Here is a 26,934-nt window from a genome sequence, read left to right as displayed (position 1 = left end):
GTGGTTGAACAGAAGGATGGCTGGAGCAATAGTATCCTAATCCACGGGGAAATAGACAGGCTGAGCAATTGACGACACTTTCTCATCAAAACGATCTTATCCGAGAACGCGTGTCCATTGTTATCCAAGCAAGGGTCAGAGGGCATCATATCGTGAGCCGGTCCCATTCTTTACGGTTTCTCATGGAAATTTCAGCATACAACAACAAAAATCTACGTTGCCGATCTGTATTATAAGTGACGAGGAAAATACTACGGATAAATATATTGCTGATGCCGAATTGTACGAAAAATAAGATTTGAGAAGGGATAATGGACAGATGAAAATGTTTTACTGAAAACAGACTTACCGAAGCTTATTTCTGCGGAATAACACATTTCTCGTCGATTTCGCCATCAGTAGCCGGTATTTTTCCACAGGTGAGTTTAAAATAAATATTCGTTGTTTGTATACAGTATTATAATACTTTCATCTTCATGTTGTGGTTAAAATATCTGATTTAACATTAGTGTTTATGTTATACTTACTTATGCGAATGACATGGGTATGAAAGTAAAATAAACATTTTATAAATAAAAATGCAACCTTCGTAACTAAGAAAAAAACAAGGTTACTTGTGAATTACCTTGTATGAGATTTATTCCCTTGTGTCATCTGGAGCTATAAGCTTTGCATTTGTGACAGATGGTCAGCAATTACTTTTTTTAATTGATTTCCATTAACTTTAGCATGAAACCAGTAAATATTTATAGCCATCTATGATTATAATCTGTCTGTTGAATGATTAGCTACGAAATTCAATGTGACAACAAAAATTGCAAATGTTTATTAGTAACTAATTTGTGGTTGAAATGACTGAACCGAAAAAAATAGTTTTCTGGCATGCAAACACCGGCTACAGCCAATATTACAGAAAACGCTTTAATTTAGATATTTATTTACAAATTGGTATTTGTATTGAGAGAACAACTTCGTTCATTCTTTATATATTTTTTCAAACTTCCATATTTTTGACAACCATTTGTCCTTTTGCCCTCCCATCAGATTAATAACCAAGCAGTGCATTTCTAAAATCCTGAAGATGATGCTGAGTCCCGAACAGACGGATCCTGATCTCACCTGGACACAGCCGGACTCGGAATGTCTGAACGTCATGAAGGTGGAATGTGTGGGCCACGAGCCCTTTGACGACGACGGGAAAGGTCGCACACTCGTGCCAGCCGCGCTCACCAGGGAGGAAAAGAGAAGGAGGAGGCGCGCAACAGCGAAATATCGCTCTGCTCATGCCACGCGAGAGCGCATCCGCGTGGAAGCGTTCAACGTAGCGTTCGCTGAGCTCAGAAAGCTGCTTCCGACTCTCCCACCCGACAAGAAGCTGTCAAAGATAGAAATTCTTCGCCTGGCTATCTGTTACATATCTTACCTTAACCACGTTTTGGACGTTTGAACGAACTCTGGGCCTTTGTAAAAAACCCCAAGCTAAATTCTACCGGTGTATTTAAAGAAGACATTTACTGTCGTGGAGTAGCCTACAGCAGGATATAAAATCGTATGAAATAAAGATAACACTTTATAATAACTTTTATTCATGGCCTATTATCAAACACAAACACTTTTACAGTGACCTAAATAACTGAAAAATTATGAAATAATAATCTAAGCATTACACAATATAATATTGATCATGGTATTAATAAAAGTTACTAGAAAGCGTTATCTACAATTCTCTATGTGTTGCAGTACTGTAGGCTAAAGCTTGTTGTTTTTGACACTGTAGCAATATAGTTTCGGATAGCTGTTTAAAGATCAGTTATCCTGTAGCTTGAAATCATAACTACATTTGTGGCAATAAGGTGTGGAAAAAAATGGGCCAACCCAATTGACAAATGCAATTTACCAATTCCCCTCCGTTCACATGCATTGGGATAGCCTACTATCTTCATACAAATAACCTAATGGGTATAAATCAAACAATTTTGTCAACCATCTGAAAAAAAGTAATGTATATTTCTATGTGCTGGAACAAATCCGTGAATTTATTCTTTATTTATATGTTCTTTGTTTATTATTTTATTTATAAGTAATTTAAGTTATGTGAGTGTCCTCAAAGTAACTTGCGGTGTTTACATATAGGCCTACATGTAAATATTTAATGTTTTGCGATTATTCATGTTTTAGACTGGTGTCGCAGAGTTGGGGTTTACTGTTGCTTTTCACTTGCACTTTTCATTGGCAGTTTTTTAGGAGTAGGAGGGCCTTCGCTGTGTATGCACTAAGGTTATAATAATGTTGCTGTTAATGTCCTGTCCTATGTTAACGAAAAGCACTTCCCAATGGGTAGGACTTATTGCTGTATTGTTTATTTCGTTTACAAAAGTGCTCATTGAAAGCATCTTGGGTACCTCAAGACTTGTGGTGGATTAGAAGTAAAACTATTCTTCCTTTTGAATCCTATACATATAATAATTGTCAAATTAATGTCAAAATAATAATTGGATAAATGCTAACATAAATAGCGATTTTATCACCAGTTTATATATAGCCTACAGTTGCTTGCCTCCCAAGTCTATAAACTACCCAGACGCTCTCTATGCTGCGACCAAAAATGATCTTAAAGTAGTTTATTTTTTATTTTGCAAACTATTTTATAAAGATTATTTGTTAACGTGTGTATTGTGAACCTCTCGGAAATTTTATAGTGAACAAATTAGCCTATCTCACATCTGCCTCATATCCAAAGATGACCCTGTTAATTCAGGGTTTTGTCCGTCATTTTGTAGTGGAATAGCCAGTGCACTGGTTTTTACCAACGCAGTTTTTCATAACTATTTTAGAATAAATGGTAAAAACGAAAATATATTCGACGCTGATTTGTCTGTTGTAGTTTTTGCATAAAAACGATATGGAATAAAATTGTGCCAATACGAAGATTGCACGTGCTTTATCAAACACTCTTTCATTGATACTATACAATGAGCTGTCGTTCATTTTATTTAAAAACAAAATGTGTCATTTTGTCACACACATGCATGTGTTCACGGTCCGTTCTGCTCACGGCCCAAAGGCGACTATCTCCCAAGAGAGGAGACAGGTGCTTGTCCAGACGGGCCAAGGCAACCACATTACGACCCGTCTGCTGCGTCCCGTGGGAAAGTGCGAGAAAGCATGTGCGTGTAAACGAGTGTGGGGGTGATCATATTTCACGTTAAAGAAATCTTTGAAGACTATATCATAAGCATATAGGCAGAATTTCACTCAAACAACAGGAGAATAACCAAGAATCTTTAAACGTGAAGTTAAATATGAAGTGTTCATATCTAATAAGCATTTCAATCCTATTTAATGCACCACAAAGTTCCTTACACGTGCGGTCAGGCTGTTCTGCTTCTAATGGCGTGCAATGTTGGAAGTGAACAGGCCTCGTTAGGATTATGTAATGAATGACTCTCAGCTCCGTTGTTATAGCCTACCATATGTCCGCCTGTATGTCACGGAGTGGGTTCGAATACATTAGCCCTCATCTCAGGTAGCCAGATTTGATGTTGACCCTTCATACAAAAAGCCAATCTGTCCTCTCTGCTTGTGGCTTAAAGAATATTAATTAAAACCAAAACTGCAAATTATCTCATCCAACACGCTTCATATCTTTCACTCCTCCACCAGCACACCTGGATATTTATGAGTCGTTATGTGTTCCGAGGCTTTTTTGATATCTATCTATCTATCTATCTATCTATCTATCTATCTATCTATCTATCTATCTATCTATCTATCTATCTATCTATCTATCTATCTATCTATCTATCTATCTATCTATCTATCTATCTATCTATCTATCTATCTATCTATCTATCTATCTATCTATCTATCTATCTATCTATCTATCTATCTATCTATCTATCTATCTATCTATCTATCTATCTATCTATCTATCTATCTATCTATCTATCTATCTATCTATCTATCTATCTATCTATCTATCTATCTATCTATCTATCTATCTATCTATCTATCTATCTATCTATCTATCTATCTATCTATCTATCTATCTATCTATCTATCTATCTATCTATCCCACATCAGGGTCTCCGGGTCAACCCGACATAGTAGTCAAATTATTTGGAGCCAGATGGAAATGGACGGATGAGGGACAGAAGATATTAACAGTGTTTAAAAGAAAAGGAATAAAAAACTGCTTAGAGGGGGGATACGAGGGTCCGTCTGTTCTCATTAGCTAGCGCATAGAAAGTGTCACGCTCAGAACAATGCGACCTGGCTGCGAGCTCAAACCCGAACCATCTGTGCACGCGTCAGACATACAATGATCAGATTTTCATCACACAATGACAAACTGACGGAGGTAGTCTGTGCGTGCATTTATTGACAGGAGGAAATAACCACTCTTAGTTTTTTTGCCAGATTGTCAGAAGGATACGATATTTTTCTGCCACACAGGCATTACAATATTACAGTTAAACCCAAAGTGTGTCTGCGCTCTAAAACATAGGCCTATACGTGACAGTGTCACTGAATTAGAATTTAAGGTGTTTTTAATGTATAAAATGTCATTTATATGATCATTTATTTGTGTAGGCCTATTATGTATTTGTATATTACAGTAAAAGCTGGATCTGTTTAAACAAATTACACAAACAGTATAAGAGTATTTTATTTTATTTTAAACGTTTCTGTATTGGATATTTGTCTGATTGTGAGACTGCTTTTTCCTGGTGAAATAAAAAAATAAAAAATGAACAGGCAAATTCTACTTCAAGGCCAAGAGCACTGGAACGGACAGAGCAGCTTCCTGCATTTGTGCTCAATAGTGCCACTTAGTGGACAAAACACTTCCCTGATAGCACACGTAGGACTACATCTGCAGACATCTATTCGATGTTGAGCATTTTCATCTTACAGATGTACCTGTGCTATCTGGGTTAGTGAGTATTTATTTATTGCTCAGATAAATTTACCCTGTTGTTTTATTGAATAATTGGGATTTTATTGTAGGCCATGTTTCTAGAAGCATGCTATCGGTGGCTTTTTTGCTGTAGACAGCATGAGCCTCGTGTCTATACATAAACCACAAAAGTGTAGTAGACTGAGTATAATTTATGTTACATGTAATGGAAAACCTTACATCCCGAGAAATATTCATAGGAGTAAAATTGGACAACTGTCCTTCAGTTTGTTTTTCCACCATTTTAGAATGTGACTTTTTATTCAGAGAAAATTGTATTCTGGCTGCTTACCTCTCGACGAACATATGCTGTTTAGCTAAAATAAGATAAAATAAAGACACTTTTAGCATCATTCAGTTTAGTAAGTCGAATAGCAGCAAACAATAGTATTTGCCGCCCCCCACTGGTCAATTAAAAGCAATGACAAAAATCCACTCAAACCCTTTTCCTATTTAGAAATATGACTCCTATGAAAATGTATTCAAAATATGATATTAATAATCTCCAAGTAAAAGCAGGATTTACTGGCAAAATAAAGCATATCTAATTTTTTTCATTGTTACATAGAATACTTGGTTATCCTTCAAATTTCTCCATATTTTCAAATGTTGTTAAACGTCTAACAAAATTAAACAACCAATACCAGCCTCTCATTAATATAATATTATTTGCTAAATATTATTGTGTTAAATACAATTCATACATCGTGTTCAATCTATCATCTTTTGAAAATATAGTTTTGTGCTGAATAGGAAACATAACAAGATTCTTTATAACCTTAACAAATCCAGAATCAGAAGAAACCAAGAAATTCTTCTGTGTTTTGTTTCTTGTTTGATGCCCTTTAAATCATAAGAACCCACTGCTAAAAATGGACACTAGAAGGCCCATCGACAAAGCTTTCAGACCCGTATCCTTTCAGGATAGTCTATTTTTCATGAAGCCTTTGTACTGGTAAAAGGGTTTCAAAAAAATCAATATAAAATATGTGCTTATATATCTGGGTCAAAAAGCCAAGGATCATTCAAAATCTCGATTCAAAATCTGTTTTAAACTGGCTGATAATTTGATAATGTTATATAATTTAATAACGTTTTATGAGATAAAAGAAAATAATAGTACAAATGAGGAAAGATGACGTTAAGCAATTATGAAATTACGATACAAGTTTGTATTTAAAATGTATATTGTAAGGTAATAGCTTAAAAGGGTTGAATACAATATAAATAAAAATAGCTGCAAGCATTTTACTCCAAATGGTTTCCAAGCATCTAAAGTACACCCATCAGTACTGATGTTAGACTAGTCATTCAGCAGGGACATGGAGGAGAATGTGTGGGGGAGGGACTGAGATTTAATGGTAGGAATCTTTTTCTGCCTCTCTCTCGCTTCAGCAGTTTTATAGGGTTGATAACTGGATGCAATTGGTATAGACTGAAGCCAGTGAGATGCTAAAGACAAAAGAGACAGACAAAGTTTTAAAGTTTAGAGAGACATACATTAGACAGAAAGGGCTATTCAGTTACTGTATATAGAAAGTTGCTCCAGATTTACTTATATAGCCTACCTACATTTCATTTCGTATATGAAAGAATGCAAAGCCACTCGTATTGCTAAAATTGCAACGAAACTGCAAAGAATCAAGTACACGCCAATAGAAATAGATGAGGACATTAGGTATGCATTTTTGTACAGCCAGCGTACCTTTAATTAGAGCCGATAACTCCCCCTAGCGCTGCACCCTGCGTTCATTCTCGGTCCCTCCACCTCTTTCTGCCAAAGTGCATCGCCAATGTGCTCCGCCTGTAAAGGATACTATCATTGCTCTCTTCAGACTGGTCGCGATGTCTGAAAGTGGGTAAATCTGGGTACAATACGTTGATCACTGGATCGTTTTGGAGGGGATATTGGCGTGGCGCAAGGTAAGTTTATGCTGTGCTATTGTCTCTAATTCTTCAGCTCTCCCTGCATTGATCTCAATACATGTAGTGGTCACCTTTGGTATGAGAAGAGACGGGAATGAATGCCGTTAAAGGCAGACAGTTCTCACGTCTCGCTTCTGCAGATTTTCAGCCATTGTTAATGTATCATATCGTATATGGTCCCCATGACAGGGTTGCATTTGAAAGGAAAATCGTTATGGGTGCTTTCTCACGAGACGTCAAAGATGAAAACATTTGCTGACTAAAAACGTACATAATGTCAGCATACTAATAAGTGGAGTAATAACTCCAATTTATATATATGTATATATATATATATATATATATATATATATATATATATATATATATATATAGAATGTTATTCATTGTCAATGGGGTGACTCTTTAAAAGAGATCAGTCATCTCGGGTTTTGACATCGAATCGCATATAACGAAAATGCCTAGTGGGCGAAGCGCGTCACACCTCAAGTCACTTACGTTAACTTACGTCCTTTGCTTTTTATTGATTTGTTTATCGCATGAATTGGAAAGCAGCGATGCCCCTTTTAAATCACATGGTTGGTATTTCATTGACTTGGGTGGTGTATCCCCAGTGTTTCCATTGCTGCTGATGTCCGAAACAAACAAACGAATTGAACGTTATTTGAACGGTTCTTTGTAATGACACGTTTGAACCGATTCGCAGGAGTCGCGAAGCGTTTGTGTGTCACTGGGAAAGAATGAAGAATTTAGTTTTTAAGTAAAACCGCGAGGTGTGTGACATTGTGTTAATATAAAATTATGCATTTAACACATTTTCAAACCAAATGAGCAAACACTTATCTGGCAAACAAACTATTCATTGGGAGATTCATTTTAGAACCGAATCATTAGAACAAAACGTTTTACTGAATCAATTCAATTGAACCGAACACAATCCCACACGCCCATGAGCAATGTGGGCTAAATGCATTTGCGGTTTCTGTTGGTATCTTTTAACACAGACTGCTATTGTTGAGGTGGTGTTTTGGCATTATTACAAATGTTAAAGGGTGTATAACGTAAAAGTCTAAGGATATATTTTTTGTTTTGAATGTGAGCCGCAGGGGAACAGTCATCACAGACTATTGTGCGTTGGTGCAGTAAGAGTGTGTGGATGGTTATCCTTAACCTAAATATGTATTGACTCATTTCCTCAGGTAAATATGTAAAAACATAGTTCCATACGTTTTATGCATACAGAGACACATGAGCATATTCTTGTGAATACTGGATGAGTTTTGTATCATGACTTTGACACTTTTCTTTAAATTGTGGAATAACTATTATTTATTATAATGGTCAGCGTTTATGTTCTTCGCACGTACTTTCCTGAAAGTCATTTTGGAAATTAATTTAATTGATATCATACATATAAATGTTAATGAAAATAAGTTTAACTGGCCAAGACTGATGGCACTGCATCCTGTTTTTATTACACGGCTTGTTTGAATGCTTGATTCTGATTGGCCAGTCCCGACATTTGCAGTTTCGTTATTCCCAGATAACAACCTCTCAAAGATAATAACACACAGTAACCCGGATGCAGCAAATCATTTTGACAGTTTTTTTACGAATTAAATATAAAAATATATTTGTATAACATATATGACAGTATATTTAGAAATGATTAAACCAAAATTGCCTCTTCATTACATTTGAATGTCATTTCTTGCAAAAAAAACTGAAAGTAAATGGCTTTTCCTTGCGGGAGATATGCATTCGGTAAAAATGAGCTAATAAAATATTTCAAATTCACATTTCGTGTCCAGTTTTTTTCTCATGTGCCAAGTAGCCGTGTAATTATCAGGATAATGTACAAGCAGCCGGCTGTTATCGCGAAATAAGTCCCTTCAGTATTACAAGACCCTGCGTCAGGTCCTGATCACACTGTCCGTGCTTATTTCTGCGATAACAACCAGCTCCTGTACATGAACCCTTGCATAGAAGGTACACACAACCTCAATTATTCCTCTTCTAGGTCTCTCTAGTAAGCTGCTGAAGGCTAATCTATAGATCAGATAATGCAGCTGGACTCTTCTGACAGATGCAGTCATTTTCTGTAGACAGAATTGCAAAGAAAGCAATACTTAAACTTCAGTAAGCATTGAATTGGTAACAGCTTGGTGTCATTGGAACAGAGCATGTGTGCCACTTTATGTTGTTGTGTTCTGTGTTGTGTTGTCTGTCAAACTGTGCACAAACTGTTTCTTTTTCACATTAAAGCTCCAAAAATAAGCAAACGATTCTCTTTCTTGTAAGACATTTTGTGTCGTTTGCATCCTAGAAAACATCACATGCACGCACAAGGCTGCCTTTTAATCTATCAGTACAACTCATGCAGTGTATATCTCACAGCACATGAATTATGCATAGGCCAACTAAAAGTTTTAAAATAACACTGCAACATCTCACAAAAAAAAGACAAGTCTCCGTCTCAAAACATGGGAAAGTAGGATTTTAATACAGAGTTGTAAGCTCTTGGGTGGGTATTGACTATCATGATGGTATACAGTATACGGTATATTTATATACATTGTTTATATTTTAATCTCAAATATGTTATCTCACATCGCCACATGCAACACCTGTTCGTTGTAGTGTCAGTTGTGCTACTTTTACAGAGAGCAACTTATTATACAAATACTTGAAGAATGCAGGATACAAGCGAGCTGATGCTACAGATGCAGAAAAACACAAGAATGAAATACTTCAAAAACACATGAATGAATGTCTATCCTGTGTATAGTCGTCGGTATTAAATATAGAAAGGAATAAAGGAGGTGTATTAAATCATTTGTAAAGTCATTTACCGCTGGTTCTGATTTTGTGTGTGGTAGTGGTTTCTCTACATCTGTTCTGACACAGACTGGGGCTGAGCTCACAGCTGGAAAGAGGAAAAGGGTGTGTGTGATAGCTTTCTGTACAGGGGTGAATTGTGATGGCTATAAATAGAATTGCCACAGTTTCCACCACAATTTTTTCATTTTTATCAACACCCTGATTAAAGAGAGAGCGAGAGAGTTTCTGTAGTGTGGCTTGGCTTTTTTGATCTCTCACAGCGTTTCTCGGTCCAGTTGTCTTTTACAATAAACACAATATTTCCATCAAGTATTTATTCAATCAGTGATATTCTTCTGTTGGGTAGTTTCTGTTTTGTTTTAAAAGTACTAAACTGTTTTCTAGTTTATTTTACATTTTAATCTTCCGATAAAAGTTTACAGTAAAAGTGCAAAAACTATTGAAATATGCAAGGTATTTGTAAATTTTTTCAGAATTTTGATAATTGGTGATAACAAAAAGTTAATAACTTGCTTGCTATATCGGCAGATTTATTAAACATCAGCCCAATACAGAGCAGAGGTATTTGTAACTTTATGTGTGTGCTTTGCTTTTTAGTGTCAGTTATGGTTGCACATTTTGAAAAAACTTTCTTTCAATCTTTCTTCGCCCCCACTCTTGTTTACTTGGCTTTCTGTTTCTCTCTGTCCTTCTGCGTGTTCTTTAGTCCTTATTAGTAGGTAAAGAAATGTCATTGTTCAGGCATGACTGCCTCTAGGCACGTGTGTGTGTGTTTCTACATGGATGTATGTGATATGCATTACTCAGCGCATTGAACATATGTAAAAGGCTTGGCTGAGTTGGCCTCTCAGTGAAATGGTGTGCGTTCATGTATCTTAGCTCTGTGGATTTAATGGCTGTGAAAATCTGAGTTTTGATGGCTAAATGTAAAAGCCTCCAGGGACTCTCCTGCTCCAGTTAGCACTACAATCTTGACAGTATGCTCTAACAGCATAGCCCATCAGTCTACTTGCACCATAACTAACATGTTGTTTAAGCAACGTTTGAGTTTGTTTGAACTATAATTGACCTTCCCTAACAGGTGTGAATTCATGCACATGTTTTCAGAATGGAGTAAGATCTGGAGTAAGTGTTTATTACAGATATGGGCGTGTCTACATCAAAATTGTGCACTGCTCCTACAGTTTACATTTGTAAAGACAAAAATGATTGAATTTACTAATTCAATTGTAATAAAATAATTTATTATCAGACATAGTATTTTACAAAGATTGATGGAAAAAAAATCAGACTTGGAATATGGACGGGATTAAAATAAGAAACCTCTAAAACACAAACTTTTTCTGGAAAAACTATAGTCTAAAGTATGGCAATCTTTAGTAAATTGGTTACATTAAGCTTAGTTTAAAAGGTGTAATACATTATTAAAAAAGCTAATCTGCTATAGACGGTTTCAGCGACAACAACATAAACAAACGTTACTTCCGGGAGACCTCCACAAAGAATTAACAACTGTTGATTAGTTTTCATTTAATTTAATACAATTAATGTACAATTAAAAATATATGAATTGATATGAATATAAATTTAATCTAAAATAAATTGTTGTATTATATCCAAACATAGTCCAGAAGTTAACTTGGGTCTATATTAGGCTTTATTTATTCAAATTGTATTATAATGTTTGAATAGTTCACATTTTGTTCTATTAGGGTTCAAGTTTGATTCTTTTAAAGAGATAATAAACTGAAATGGAGAATATGAAGAAAACACTGCAGCATTCATTCAACACTAACATTTGTATAGTGGCTAAGAAGGTATTCAAAACCACAAGATTCTTGTGAATTGTCCATAATGATATGATGATACCGTTTCAACCCATGGTGGAGCTAATTATCACCTTTAGCGCTTTAGAAACAGCCAGTGGTCTGTTGGAGACCATACTGCCCAGACCAGTAGTTACATTTTTTAGATACAAAATCAAAGGCACAGACCTAACAAAGCCATCTTAAAACAAGACAAAAGTCAAACGAAATCTCTGAAACACTTTAAAAAAAGTAAAAAAAGGTTTTAAAAATGCAGAGACACGAATAGAGACCCATAACTTCCGTGTGTGTGTATGTGTGTGTGGGGGGGAGTGACGTGCCTGCTGTTGAGCTCTACTGTTTGATCATTTATCTGAACTGTTAGAGCCAACAGAGCAAGCCTGGTGAGATTAGCAAACAATTTACTTTACTTGAGGTTCTTTTTTTCTTCTTAGCCCTGCGAATCCCAGTACTGTATACAGTATAATACACAGTATACAGTATAAGCGATGTGTATTTAAACACAGTGTATTTTAAAGCAGATAGTTGTAGACATCTGTCACGTTTGATCTGGTTTCGCTAATGTCCGCTTTATGCTTACACTGCCACGCATCATGTAACAATTGTCCTCATGTTGTTGGTTGCAACACGTTAGATTAATACCTTAAAGATTTATTTGGCCTGTGTTACCCTGTGAAATATGCAGCAACTTCTGAAATTTCTCCAGAACAGTAACAAATATACACACTGTGCCAAACCTGAGATAAGAAGAGAGACGCTTCTGTGATTTTAGAGAATATGTGGCTGTAATTGCTTTCTCACTGGAGTCTATGATATGACATAATAACATGAAAATACTAGGCCCCGAGCTTCTCTAACATGATACACTTTAAGTGAGTGCGTTCATGAGTATACATGGAGAAACATTAGATGAATTCTTTCCTTCAGTGTGTGTCTGTGTTTTCAGGGCACTATGAGGTAATCCCAAAGGAATGTTATGTGTGTATGTCCAGGTCAGATTTCTTCCATTGATAAGAGAAACGAAGACTAGAATGTGGTCAGTGGTCTCTCGCATACCACATTTTAATCAAGAATATCAAGATATGTTCTGTTAACATTCTCAGACAAACCAGCAATTTGCTGAATACCTACACGAAAAGCCCAGAATGTTGAGAGGTCATTCTTTGAAACATCTGTTTAAAAACTGTAAAAGTTTCGTAAAAGGCTTAAATAATCAAATAAGAGTAACCTTATTTTGATTCATCTATTTAAATTGGCACAAAGCTGAATTTCAGTTAGTTTCAGGTACTCTAAAACACATTGTAAAACTATCTTAAACTCACAACATTGGTCGATCCAATATTTTATGTGTGATTAAACAGAAAGCAATTTGCAGCCATTAATGCTTTGAGAGTATGAGTATTCGACCAATCACTGCACACTAGTTAACTGGCCAATCGTAGCACACCTTGCTTTTCAGAGCGATGAGCATTGTCAAAAATCTGCGTGTAACCTAGAGGCGGGGCAAAGAGGACATACAAACATGCACGTTATGTGGAAAATACAGCGTTTTTTAACCTTAAATCGTGTATAGAAATTGAAATACATCTAAATCAAACGATAATATTCGTCTTAGCCATGTCATATGACTCCTTTAATGTGCATGAAAAACGTTTGCTGGTCTGATTTTTGTACCTTTAAATCCTCTTATAGGATTTATAGGTTTGTGTGTGTTGTGGGTGTGATGATCGCTTCGTTTGAGCTGCCAGATGGCACTAGAGAATGTGTGCTCTCCAAATATGTTAATTTATGAGCAGATAAATAAGATCTATGCGAAAAGTTTAGAGCTATAGTATTCTGGGTGCACATCAACCAATCAGAATAAACTTTATAAGGCAAGCTAGCAAAAAAGAATAACACACAAGAGAGAAAATAAAGTTTAGGACTGAGACGCATGTTCTTATTTTGGATGTGCGTGTGTGTCGTTTCGTGTGTGAAAGTGCATTTCTGCTTTGTGGTGGTGAAGTCACACAATTTAAGATCAACTTAAAAGCAACACCATGAAACCAAGCACCTAACATTGAGTGCAGAATCCCCTGAAGGTGGAGAACTGAGAGCCAAAAATCGACAAAAACTCAAACAGAACCACTAAGAAAAACCGCCTCCACGTCAGTTTGTGTTAAAGTGCAACAGGGGCTTTTTGGAGTTTGAGCGTGGAATAATAATGAACTATAGTTGATATCCTGAGGATCATGCCTTCAATAAATTATTACTAGCAGACATATTCCAACATGTAGTCTTTTCATTTTTAATGAGGGAACTGGGCGTTTTATAAAATGTGACTTTTGCAGGCAAATACATTTGTCATGGTGTCTTGAACTGGATAAAGTTGCGTACTGGAATAGTGAAAATGTGAAATAAATGGCCAGCTTTACCACGACACGCCTAAACTTTTGAAGGACTGAATTCATTTGTATATTGTTTAAACATGACAGTTGTATTGTACCTGACTTATTTTCACTCTATCTATCTCTTTAGGTTAATGTTAAAGAAGAAAAAGCCCCCAGAAACGATCCCGTCATTTCGCAAGGCTTCATGTATTTCCTGATCATCGTCTGTCCTTTAGCTGTCTTCACCTACTTTCCTCCTCTGCGTTAAACCAGATACAGGACAGACAGCATTGCCATGGACACAGAGTCCATACACTCTGGTTATTCCCACCACTCCAACAGGTCAAGGGGGTCAAACAAACAGAGGTAAATAACTTAAGTGCTCCACATGCATACTGAAACACATTCATACAGAAACAAACACACGTAAACACATTGAACTTTCTCACTCTCCCATTTAATCCTTTGAGGTTTTGAGAACAGCATTTTGTGGCTTCTGTTACGTTCTTGCCAGATTGCCTTGCACTTAATCATGCAGTAAATACAAATTTACATAATGAAACAACTCTGCATTTATTAAAAGCTATAATGAAATTAATGAATTAGTCTGTGAAATGTTTCTGTTGCTCATTAGAGACGGATTTGTTTCATTTGTTTCTGTTAAGTTTATTGAGATTTTGCCTCAAATGATTGTAAATTCTTACTTTGAAAAGTTAATAGTGTCATTACTCATCAAAAGCATGTTTGGAGTTAAAGTCTGATCTACTGTACCGACGTACCTACTGTACGATACTAAAAGTCTAAAGAGACATGTGAGGGATTCAAAAGCTCTTTAAACTCTTTATACATGAGCTGATAAAACGAACAGAAGAGCGATAAGTTTAATGTTCGGTTGCCATTTCTCTGACTGAAGCAATGTCCTTTTTCTGCTCTTCAATTTTTGGACAACACATTCATCTACTGCATGCAAAAATGCTATTGGACTGTGCTGACCCTGCCCACTGTAATTAGGAAGTTGCTTATTGAACTCCACCATTGTTAGGTTTCCTATAAAACATCCAGCGAAAGGCCCAAACAGGCCTCTGGAATTTCAGTGTGAAAGCAGAGAATTTAAGTGGCATCTCTTCTTGCTATAAAGATATACAGATACATATTTCACGCTTTTGTCTATGTGTCCTTGGAGTCTAGAACTCGCAGAAAGCCCATATCTGGCTATCATCTTTTGGCTCGGTGGCCCCAAACTTCTACCTTCTGAATATAAAGCTCAACACATTATTTTACATCAGCTGACATTTTATGCCTGCATGAGGGTGAAAACCTTAATGTTTAGCCTCAGAATATTATACTGCTCCTCCAATCATTTCAAAAAACAGTTTTCAATGGCTGAATGCCTTGCTGAATCCCAATTCGCCTACTTATACTATGCACACTAAAAGTATGTACAGTTTTTGTTATGGAAAAGTATATACATTTAAGGTCGTAGCAAAACTGTATGCACGCACTGGGACATACTAACTCAAAACGGAAGTGGCCGTTGTTGCCTAGACGACACTGTGATCATGGACTGTCACGGCCATCAAAATACAGTTTTTACAACATTGAAGTATTTATTCATTAATATTCCATCTGTTATGTTTACTGCACACTTAAATGTATTGATTTAGCTTTTATCTTTTATCTAATTGTATTAATGCACTGGAGCATCACTAAACTCCGCCCTCTCGCAGTCAGTTGTGGGTAATATCAGCCGTTAAGTGTGCATGGATTCACACTTCGAATTTTCACCGGTAAACAGAAGACCATCCGGGTACTTGGCGAATACTCATTTCAGCATATTTGGGACATACTAATTTGTTTTTGAATACTATCACAGATAGCATGCGCATTAGAAAGCAGCCTCTGTTTACATACATTGACCTTAAATGCAGAAAGTCTGCGCTAGTCAGCAGATTTGATTGCGTAGTGTGTGATTCCCTGTTTTATGTTGTGATGTCAAGTTTTTTTTTTAATCTGTTCAGATTTTATAAATCGTGTAGTTTATTCCAGCCTTCAGATTCAGAGGTCAGCATCAATTTAAAATGATACAACAATGTATTTATTTCTAATCCTCATAATGCAGTCTTTCCATGTTTACTAATCTTACAGGATGTTGAAGAGTTGGTTTGGCTAAGTATGTTCGTGTGGTTCTGAATGGGTCACAACCAAAATGATTTTGATAGGGTAACAGACAGCATGGTCTGTAAAAGTGAATAAAACAATGAGAAAGAAGACAATGAGAAGAAATGTCTTTTTATGCCTTATTGTTATTGTACATTGTAACTTGATTAATGTTAACCTTATCAGATTGTTTCTGTTTGCTGCTGTTTGTTAAAATGTGTTAGCATTACTACCATATTTATTTATCTATTTTGTTTATTCTAAGGCTTACCAAACATTAGTTATGGGGGAAAAGACAAGGGGAGAGGGATAGAGCTCTGCTTGGATTAGGTTCGTCGCAGCTGACTGCATCTAACCTAGATTGCACCAGATGCACCAGCCAGAGTATGTGCAAGGGAATGATGGGGGAAACCAGCATGTGTCAGTGAAGAGGAAGAGTGATAACAGTAGTTATCATGTCCTCAGTCTGCCTCTCTGACCCTACTACACATCACCATGGCAACAGCGTTTCCCTCACCTCCGTCGCTGTGTCTGTCTCTGTCATGCAGTGAACGCAGCGGCAGGGACCGGCACAAATCACACAGCCGAGACAGCAGCAGCCGATCAGACAAAAATGTCACCATTAGCACGTCGTCAGCCCAGCCCCCACAGCCGGATCAAAGCTCCGCCCCCACAGACGCCCAGGTGAGTGAATTCAGAGGCACAATATATACATAATATTTGAAAGAACAAATTAGTGATTATAAGTCTGTGAAGGTGAGCTCGCTGTCTACGTTTGCACGCATTTCACATTCTTGTGTTTCTTTAGAGGATCTATTGACAGAAATACAATATAACACTCAATATGAATGACTTCAGAAGTGTAAAGACCTTACATAATGAAGCGTTATGTTTTTATTACCACAGAACGAGCTATTTCTATCTACACCACGGGTCTCCTTGCATGGAATTCACCATTTTGTTTCTACAGTAGCCCTAAATAGACAAAATGCTCTACAGAGCATGTTTCGAAAATACATTTTCTCCTTCGGCAAAGAAGCGAAAACGTGACAACATCTTATACCTGTGTCAGTCACCGTAGTGCTTTCGAAATAGGGCTGGGAATCGATTCCTTGATTCCAAGGAATGGATGGATGAAGTCTATAGCTGTGAAATTAAATATTCTGCATCCTTAAAAGCAGAAGCTTTGTTTGCACACACAATGCAGATATTTTGTTGAAAATTGTAACTTTGTATTATTGCTCCTCTATGACAGCGTCTGCTAAATGACTAAATGCAAATGTATATAATTACATCTATCCACACATTTAAAAAATCATATAAATTAGTTTGCTTTTCAGATTGACTGTAAACGGATCGTCTTTTCTTAGTGTCTATGAGCTCAGTATGTGCGTAAAGAGAAATAAGTTTACTGTATATAAAGCACAGTCTCACAACATATATACTTGGACGTCTGTTTAATGCTGTCAAAGCTGGACAGAACTTTTTCAACACCTGTCTGCACTGCTTGCATTTAACAGTAATATTTATATGTAAAAAGTGACAGTTTAGAAATTGTATTTCATTAAAAATGTGTACATTTTTTAAATAATAAATTAAAATCCCTAGTAAAACAGGTAGTTGGGGAATAATTGAAAACAGCAGTTAGGAATCGATTCTTGGAATCGAATCCTTTGATTCCCAAACCAGAATCTAACAGCCCTCCTTCGAAAGGGAGAATGGAGGGGTGGAGTCAGCCTTGGTTGCAATTCGCATCTTCACCGCTAAATTTCATACACTGGAAGTAAATTGATTGTAGTAAGTACTGTAGTATACTTAAACATTTACTATAGTATGGTTCAAAAATACCGTAGAACACTGTTCACATTGAACAAGTAAACGTATGTATAAAACTGTAGCCTCTCTACCTTGAGAGACCTTTATCACAGTTTTCTTGTGACATTGAGGAAAGTGTGTAGAATGACCTCTTAAATAAAACCACTTCCAGGAAACGCAACCAGAGTATAGAGGCAGTGCAGTGACTGTTGGAATTTAAAAGGAATGACAGATCTTGAGGGAAAAGTGTGCGTGTTGAGGTGGATGTTTGCGTGGAGACAGATATGGAAACTAGGAGTGACACACATCTCAGTATAAAGGGATGGTTCTTTGTACTTCCTGCTGAGACTCAGTCATCCTGACCTACTTGGCACACCCTCGGGGGTAAAAGACACAAAGTTTGTATAGGTCCTCATGTCTGTCCACATTAATTTCTATGAGTATGTGTGTGAAATGCATTTCTGTTCGAGAGGACTTCGAGGCATGGAAGAGAATTTCGATCAAACAGAACAAACCTGGTACTGAAAGTTTAATGCATTATATTTTATAGATCAATAGTGAATGATATTCTATTCATATTTAAAAGCTAAAGCATATATGAGCTTACCATGCCAGCATACCCAGAATAGCTGAAAATCGTGGTCTTTTTTCATGGATATATTAAAATGACTGCAGCCTAGTTGCCCGTAGTCCTCTTTGAAGGATCCTCTGTGAAAATGATCGTTACTCATTTTTATATAGATATCATAGCAAATATAAGTAAGCCCCTAAGAGTTAGTGCCATGACTCTGAATGTCTGTCAGGTCTGTTCTTCCCTGTGTAATTTTATCATGTTGGCTCTGATGTTTGGCTTCTTCCTGTCATTCAGCCCAGGACTCTGAAATGTCTACAGAAACATGAGACATTAGTGAAAACAATGAGTTTCAATAGCAAATATGACAAGAAAGATATCTAAGAGTAAGAAAGATATTTTTAATGTAATCAAACCCATGACTTTGGCATACTAGTTCTTTGCTCTTCTATTTGTCCTACAGAAATACTGACGTTGACTGCTAATGTTGCACATTCTGCCTTTCCATAGCCTACATTTGTCTTTGTACTAATGTCTGCATTCTTGGTGTTCATTTGGATTTAGATATACTCTCATAACCAAAACACATCTACGGTTTTATTTTGGAAAAACTAAATACGAGGAAAAGGAAAGATAAAGGGTGGAGAGGAGAGAAGTTCTCACACTTGTTTACCCCTCCCTCTTTTCCTGCTTTTCTTTTTCTTTTACAGCTCAGACTGCGTCTGTCTGATAAAGGGAAATTAGCTGCACATGAGTCGAGCACAGACACACACATCATTTACTGTTGTGTGTGGATCTTTTATCTCTTTTAGTGGGGAACGCACTAAACCAGAGGCAGTGCTGTAGTCTAGTCTTCCCTGTGGTTACAAAGAATCAACTTCTCTGTGGTCACAAAGCATTAACTCTCAAAGTTATAAGCAAATCATTTTTCTGCTGATCCAAATGAACTATTGATAGGGTCACTTTAACTGTAATGTCTCTTTTGGGAAGAGTTTTTCTTTATGCGATTCTTGATTTTTATGGTGAATCATTAGTCACATTTGCTTTAAAGGTCCAATGTGTAATATTTTGGAGGATTTATTGACAGACATGCAATATTAAATACATAACAATATGTACTATATATTTACCTTACATAATGGAGCTTTACGTTTTTATTTCCTTAGAATGAGCTATTACTATACACCGCAGGTCCCCTTACATGGAAGTCGCCATGTTCTTTCTATAGTGGCCCTAAACGGACAAACTGCTATACAGAGTGCGTTTCGTAATATGTTATTTCCTTCGTTGACCGTAACGCTTCGAAAGTAAAGGAGGTGGGGTGAACTATTGGTTGTGATTTGCAAACTCATATGACTTTTATTTTCTCATATGACTTTTATTTTTATTCTCAAACAATCAAATAGTTTTCATTTTGTGATGTCATCAGAGAGCTCTTGTACAGATAGCCTGTGAGTTTTTCAGCCTCTGCTCTTGTGCGTATGTGTTTGTATTTCCAGCGCCTTTTACAACACAATATACTTCTTTAACCTTTTCCATCTGCAATTTCCTCTTTTCTGACAGTCCTCTATAAAGCTGCTTTGAACAGGGATTTGAACAGAGCACAAGGGCTGTCACAAACTCTAAACTATGAGTACAATGGACTTCTTTAAAATTGTCCTCACTTTTCATTTCTGCCATTATTCTTCTCATTTACCGGTAATCTCTCAATTTTTCTTTCCTCACTCTCATTAGAGGCCAAGCACAAAAGGTGCCTACATTTCTTATTTTTGTTAGAACTGGCGTCTATGGCAGCTCATAGAAGTCCCTAGACCCATTTGGTAGTCAAATCTCCATAATTACCACCATAAACCAATTAGACTTTTTTGACAAAATAGTTTTTCTTCTGCATCGCTAAACAAGGACATTTGTTAGAAGGCATAAGGGTAGCTGTCTTTTGTTATAATGATAATATTATTGCTGTTATATACTATGCATGGAAAGAAAATTTTTGTCTGTTCATAATAATTTGAAAAACAAACAAATATATATAAAATAAATATATGAATAGTTGCATCTGAATGCATCTGAATTGCCCTTACTGCAGGAAAAATATGAATTTGAATCTATTTTCAAATTTCACATGTTTTCTAATTTCATATTGTAGTTCAGTCGTTCTCTTAGCATTTGAAAGTTTTCATTTGGTGATAGGTGTTATCTTAGTACTCCAGCTCATTTATATGCAGATGTATGTGCGTTTGGGTTATTTGTCATTAATATATACTGATGAGAGAGACCTGGGTTCTTCTGTACTGTCTGTCTGTCATCTCACCGGCAGAGAGACATTAAAGTTAATCAAACAGTGTAAATGTGTATTTAGGCCGTGCGACTTTTAGAATAATAACTTGCTCCATAATAACTTTTATTCACAAATTAAAGTATGTTGAATTTTGTATGTGAAAAGTACTGTTAACAGTACTCTTGGATTACAGGATGATAACTGGGGCGAGACCACCACGGCGGTTACCGGAACTTCAGACCACAGCTTGTCTCAGGAGGACCTCGCTGGCTTCGGAAAAGAGACTGAAGGTCCGGTAGAGAAACTGAACTGTGTACGCTTTCTTCCTTTGGTTCTTACCCTTGTCCTTGGCCTGCTGGTCCTTGTCACGCCCTTGGCCTTCTTGGTGCTGCCCCAGCTTGTGTGGCCGGAGCGTCTGCAGGCCTGCGGCACTGCCTGCGAGGGCCTGTTTCTCTCGCTGGCTTTCAAACTTCTCATACTGCTGCTGGCCGGCTGGGCACTGTTTGTGCGACCGGTGCGAGCCTCCCTGCCCAGGATAGCAGTGTTTCGCGCTCTCCTCGGGCTGCTCACGCTCCTCCTGCTGCTTTCCTATTGGCTGTTCTTTGGAGTGCGCATTTTGGACTCACAGGTATGGTTAAATGTGTTCTTGTAGGGACCATTTATACTTCTAATGAGTTTGATGAAGTGTTAAATTGAGTTTATGAAAAATTAGTTTGTGTATTCTGTGTGCTCGATAGGATGAGAACTACCAGGGCATAGTGCAGTTTGCAGTGTCGTTGGTGGACGCTTTGCTGTTCATCCATTACCTGGCTGTGGTTTTGCTTGAGATCCGTCATCTACAGCCATACTTCTCTGTGTGTGTTATGAGATCCACTGACGGAGAGACTCGGCACTACAACCTAGGACAACTCAGGTGCCTATTGTTTACAATGACTAAAAACTTCTTTGATTGGATCAACAATGTTGTGTATTGCATGCTCTTAAAGGGCTAGTTCACCAAATATGAAAAAGTATTTGTTCTCCCTCTTGTCTTTCAAAACCTGTATAATTATTTTTTCTGTGAACCAGAAAAGAAGATACTTTGAGGAATGTATGTTTCACTTACGACTTGCGGTTCATGACCGGCATCTTTTAGCGCTGGGACCGCTCCATCTATCAGTTTCCAACAATCTGCAAACAGAGCGTTAAATCCACCGTTTATATAACATTCTAGTGAACAAAGAAACACAGCTGAACGCAGTGCTCTCTCTCTCTCTCTCTCTCTCTCTCTCTCTCTCTCTCTCACTCTCTCTCTCTCTCTCTCTCTCTTGCTCCAGCTGGTTCACATGTCTGCATGTTCCTTCTCCGCTCTCCCTGGTTGACCCGGGATCTTTCATCTTGCCCTCGCTGGTTGACACATTGGCGTGCTTTTTCGGGAGAATTATCTAACAAGGGACTACGAAAAAATTGTTACCTAACAGAATTTCATGTATGAAAAATACTTTTCGAAACCTTTACGAACGCTCGCTGTATCGAGCACAGAAATACTACATCACTTGTTTTTTGACAAATTGACCAAGTTAAACTTGAGAAGCCAGCACGTTTAACATTGTAAAGAAGTCAGAATGCATGAAACACTGTTGCACCACCCCTTTAGGCTATACCATGTATTCCATAACATGCTCCTTGCCGAGACATTGTACAGTATGTGTTGCTGTACATACATAAACTGTACTTGTAAATGCATTAATAATGAGCTGAGGTTAGACCAAGGGAAAAAAGCCCATCAATCACTCCATTACAGATACTCCCAACTTTGCCCTCTGTGGCTTCCCGTCTCCCTTCCTCTCTCCTGCCCAGCGTTTTCCTTTGTTCTCGCTCTCATTGTTTCATTGGCTGCTCATTTTTAATTCAGCCTTCAGTCTTCAGAGTCAAACAACATGACATGATTGGGAACAGACAATCTTTTAATTTTATTTTAAGGTAATTTTTGTGACACCTTAGAAAATAAAATCTGTTTTAGATGCTCCCCCCATCTTCTATTGTTTCAAATGTTTAAAAAACACTTGGTCTTGCTCTGGGCTCTTACTCTTAGTTGAGCCAATGTTATGTTTTTCCCCAGTTTGCTGGCTGCTCAAACAAACAGCTTGCAAATTAAACAATTTACCTCAGAATTCAGTAACATCCGCAGAGACTGTAGTGACATCTGCAGGGTTTTGGCAGTAAGGCGGGTATATTTCACATGCACAAATTGATCTCTGGCTTGATTATTTTCTCTCTCTATAGCATTCAACGGGCAGCTCTAGTAATTCTGGAACACTATTACAAGGATTTCACAGTTCACAACCCTGCCCTGCTGACAGCTGCTAAGACCAGGGCAGCTAAACATCTGGCTGGTCTGAAGGTCTATAATGTGGATGGTAAGTTTGAATCCGTTGCCTGACTAGATTCGTATAGAAAAAATTATATTGCCATTAGCAATTTGTTAAAAATAGACATTAGACGCTGGCCTTTCTGCATAAATGCATTGTTTGTTTAATCTATGTCTATAAAACGTAAAGATGGTTCACCCAAAAAATTCTGTCATGACTTACTCACTCCCTAGTTGTTTTAAATCTGTATAAATGTATTTGTTTGGTTGAACACAGAGAAAGATATTTCTATCCAAACAGTTCTTGGACCCCATTGACTATCATAAAAGGAAAGATTACAATGGTAGTCAAAAGTGCCCGAGAACTGTTTGCTGTCCTACATTCTTCATAATCATAATTTTTCCTACTATGGTAGTCAATGGTGGCCAAGAACTGTTCGGTGACAAGCATTCTTCCAAATGTCTTTCTCTGTCTTCATCAGAACTAAGACATTTATACAGATTTGGAACAACTTGAGGGTAAGTAAATGAAGACAAAAAAAAATTTTGGTTGAACAAAAACATACTTCAATGTAGCGTGATATTCGGTAAATATCTTTTGTGTGCTTCTTTCTCCAGAGTTTAAAGCTAAACTGAAACGCTATCTTTTCGACTGTAAGTTGATATTGCGGAGTGCATTCAGAACTCCTTTCACCAATCCACTGGAACGTTTTCTAAGTGTCTTGATTATTTGCTTATGCATGATTTACACTGTGCACAAGATCACAGATTTTAAAAGGATTTTAAACAAGATGTGTGTCTACATAATATGATTGCCACAGAGAATACACCCATCACCACACTTACCATGTTACATATAAAATGTCAAATTTTTTCTTCTGTTTGATTAATGATGTGCTGATGACACAGGGAATCATACACACACCATTATCACATACATGAGTGTGGTACCAAGATGGCCCCTTAAAGAAATTGTTCATCATCAAAATGAAAAACTGTCATTATTTACACGTCGGCTTGTCATTTAAAACCTGTACGACTTTATTTCTTTTGCAGAACACAAAATAAGATATTTTGAAAAATGTTGCTAACAGAAACTAATGGTCCCCTTCGACTTGCATTGGTTTTATGTCCATAAATTAGAAGTCAATAGGGACCAATGGTTTTTCGTTACCAAAATTTAAAAATATCTTTTGTGTTTTTAAAAATGTTTCATTTTATAAGTGAACTATTGCTTTAAGCACTGTAGCCCTGCTTTCTTGCTGTGGCTATGGAACCAGAATAGAAATGAGTGTGTGGTTTAAAATGAAATCGGAAGTGTGTCATTCTTTTATGTGCATCTTGTATGTTATATTGATTTACATAATTAATAATGCATCACTGGGAAGAAAGAATAGGTCTTTTTCTCCACTTAAAGACCTTATGTTTGTTTTACCTGCTGGTCTTTGATGTATATACTGTAATACTGGCAATACAGTATGTGTTTTGTTCGGTTGCCACATTATTCTATAGCTACCAATTGAGAATGGAGTGGTCTGATATTGTTGATCCATCCAATTTTCAGTGTTGGTGATTTTTCATAGCATAGCTCTTATTAGGGTTGAATACAGTTTGGGATATCGACCTGCCTTTCTACCGAGGAGAGCGGTACTGCCCTAGTCATGCATTATTAATCATATCTGTGACCTGAATATGGATAAATATGCATAAATGATTCGGTTCACCATATTACCATGCACACAGACAGGGCTCATTTGCATTAGGTATAATCATCATAACCTGATTTCACATTACAGTGTAGCTGCCAAAAGGCTTTGTGCAGTTTGGCCCCATCTGTTAAAAGATTTGTATTTTCTTATTCAGCTTTTTATGATTTTATCAAAAAGGGTGGAATATTTTAGGATGAGCAAGAAATACAGCCAAAATCATTTAATTTAATTGGAATTACTAATGAGGGATTTTTTAGGTAAAGGGATATTGAGGAAATTGGTAACTAGCAGGACTAAGCAAAGTGTCAATAAGTGCATGATTAGTTTCTATATTAAACAATCTCAAACTCGTCAATATTTGCAGGATAACAACTGTATATTAACTTAAAAGTACTCGTGTGCAACTGTTCCATAATGTATTTTTTTCAGATGCTGGTAGCGACGCGGCAACCGCTCAGTCTCGAGCTAAAATAGCAGCTGCCGCCCGACAAAGAGATACCAGCCACAATGAGTTGTACTATGAAGAAGCCGAGCATGACAGACGGGTCCGCAAGCGCAGGGCACGGTAGGAGAGCGAGAGTTTGTGGGAAACCATGTACTGTATGTTAGTGCTGAAAAGTTTTTTCTCAATTACAGCAACCTAACAATATACAAAAAAAAATGTGTTTGTTTTTAGGCTGGTGGTGGCTGTAGAAGAGGCGTTTACGCATGTTAGACGGTTGAAAGAGGAAGAGAAAAAGAAACCTCCCGGAGACGAGATGGATCCACGTGAGGCAGCACAAGCCATCTTTCCGTCAATGGCACGAGCGTTGCAGAAATACTTGAGGACCACGCGGCAACAACACTGCCACAGCATGGACAGCATTCAGGCCCACCTTGCGTTCTGCATTACAAACAACATGACCCCTAAGGTGGGTCAGACACTCTCACATTCATACAAATTTAGTTGTTCTACATACAGAATTGAGGTCGACATGTTTTTTCACATCACTTACTATACCTTAATTTTAAAGGGGTAGTTCCCCCCAAAATAAAAATTCTGTCATCATTTACTCACCTTCGAGTTGTTCCAAATCTGTATCAATAAGAAATGTATACAGATTCGGAACAACTCAAAGGTGAGTAAATGACGATAGAATTTAATTTTTTGGGTGAAATATCCTTTTAACAACACCATTCTTGCTACCAAAATTTACACTTCTACACACGTACATATATTGGTGATCAAATCTAGGTGTTGTTTTTCTAGGCATTTCTGGAGAGTTATCTGAATGCTGGGCCCACACTGCAGTATGGCAGAGAGGGCTGGCAGGCTAGGCAGTGGACGTTGGTCAGCGAAGCATCTGTCACCAGTCCTCTCCGTCATGGGACTGAGTTCCAGCTCAAATCTTCGGACTTCTGCTTGGTGGTCACCAGTAAATCTATCCCTCATCTTAAACTCAGTGAAGAGTACGTCCACCCCAAGTCTCACAAGTTTGTACTGCAACTGCAGTCCGAGACCTCTGTCTGATGGATTGATTTTTGTTTTTGTCCATTTAATCTTTTACACTTGTAAATTTTGGACTTCTATTTTATTTTAAATTCTTATTCACTTTTTTCACAGTTTAAAAAGGACATTTTACATACTGTATGTATTTTGATACAATATTTGTTATCGTCAGGAAAAAAGAAAAAAATACCTGTATGTATTGAATGGTGCCGGCTGGTTTGATTATGCATTTGTGCTGTTAATGTGTTACATTCTGCATAGAGTAAATGCTAAGCATCACACTTTATAGGTAGAGTTTTGTTTTTCATATCTGTGTCTGTGTGTGTGCGTGTGCGTTTGGCTTGAATGTTTTTATACATTGACCACTACTAAAGATGAGCACTTACGGATTTCTGAACTTGAATTGAATCTTGGTATAAACGTCTTCTTGCAATGGGTAGGTGAAAGAATTATCAGTTATCTTGTTGTGCTTTGCTACACATACATGATCACTTTAAGCCCGCTGAATTGTTTGAATCCAACCATTGAGAACAATGTCTTTTAAATGAAAACAGTTAAACTTTTCATTTGTGATTAATAAACTGTAATTTGTCATTCATCTACTCCTGTGTGGTTTAATTATTTCAATTGAAATTATATTAAT

General features: G+C 37.1%; 2 protein-coding genes across 2 annotated transcripts; both read left to right on the top strand.

Annotated features, from left to right (window-relative positions):
• Nucleotides 1–1,081: 1,081 nt before the first annotated feature.
• On the top strand, nucleotides 1,082–1,447 carry nhlh2 (nescient helix loop helix 2; the record flags this gene model as incomplete). The annotated part of the gene is made up of 1 exon (XM_079465166.1): nucleotides 1,082–1,447. One exon carries the CDS (start codon nucleotides 1,082–1,084, stop codon nucleotides 1,445–1,447), a length of 366 nt encoding a protein of 121 aa, XP_079321292.1.
• A 4,915-nt stretch (nucleotides 1,448–6,362) lies between these two features.
• On the top strand, nucleotides 6,363–26,892 carry vangl1 (VANGL planar cell polarity protein 1). Its single transcript, XM_079463767.1, has 9 exons — nucleotides 6,363–6,883; nucleotides 14,071–14,288; nucleotides 16,628–16,763; nucleotides 20,937–21,371; nucleotides 21,481–21,656; nucleotides 23,009–23,142; nucleotides 25,232–25,367; nucleotides 25,479–25,713; nucleotides 26,052–26,892. Exons 2-9 carry the CDS (start codon nucleotides 14,218–14,220, stop codon nucleotides 26,310–26,312), a joined length of 1,584 nt encoding a protein of 527 aa, XP_079319893.1. The 5' UTR covers nucleotides 6,363–6,883; nucleotides 14,071–14,217; the 3' UTR covers nucleotides 26,313–26,892.
• The last annotated feature ends 42 nt before the right edge of the window (nucleotides 26,893–26,934 follow it).

The sequence above is a fragment of the Barbatula barbatula genome (assembly GCF_947034865.1).
Source record: "Barbatula barbatula genome assembly, chromosome: 9".
Lineage (NCBI taxonomy): Eukaryota > Metazoa > Chordata > Actinopteri > Cypriniformes > Nemacheilidae > Barbatula > Barbatula barbatula.
This window is presented reverse-complemented; position numbering and strand designations above follow the sequence as displayed.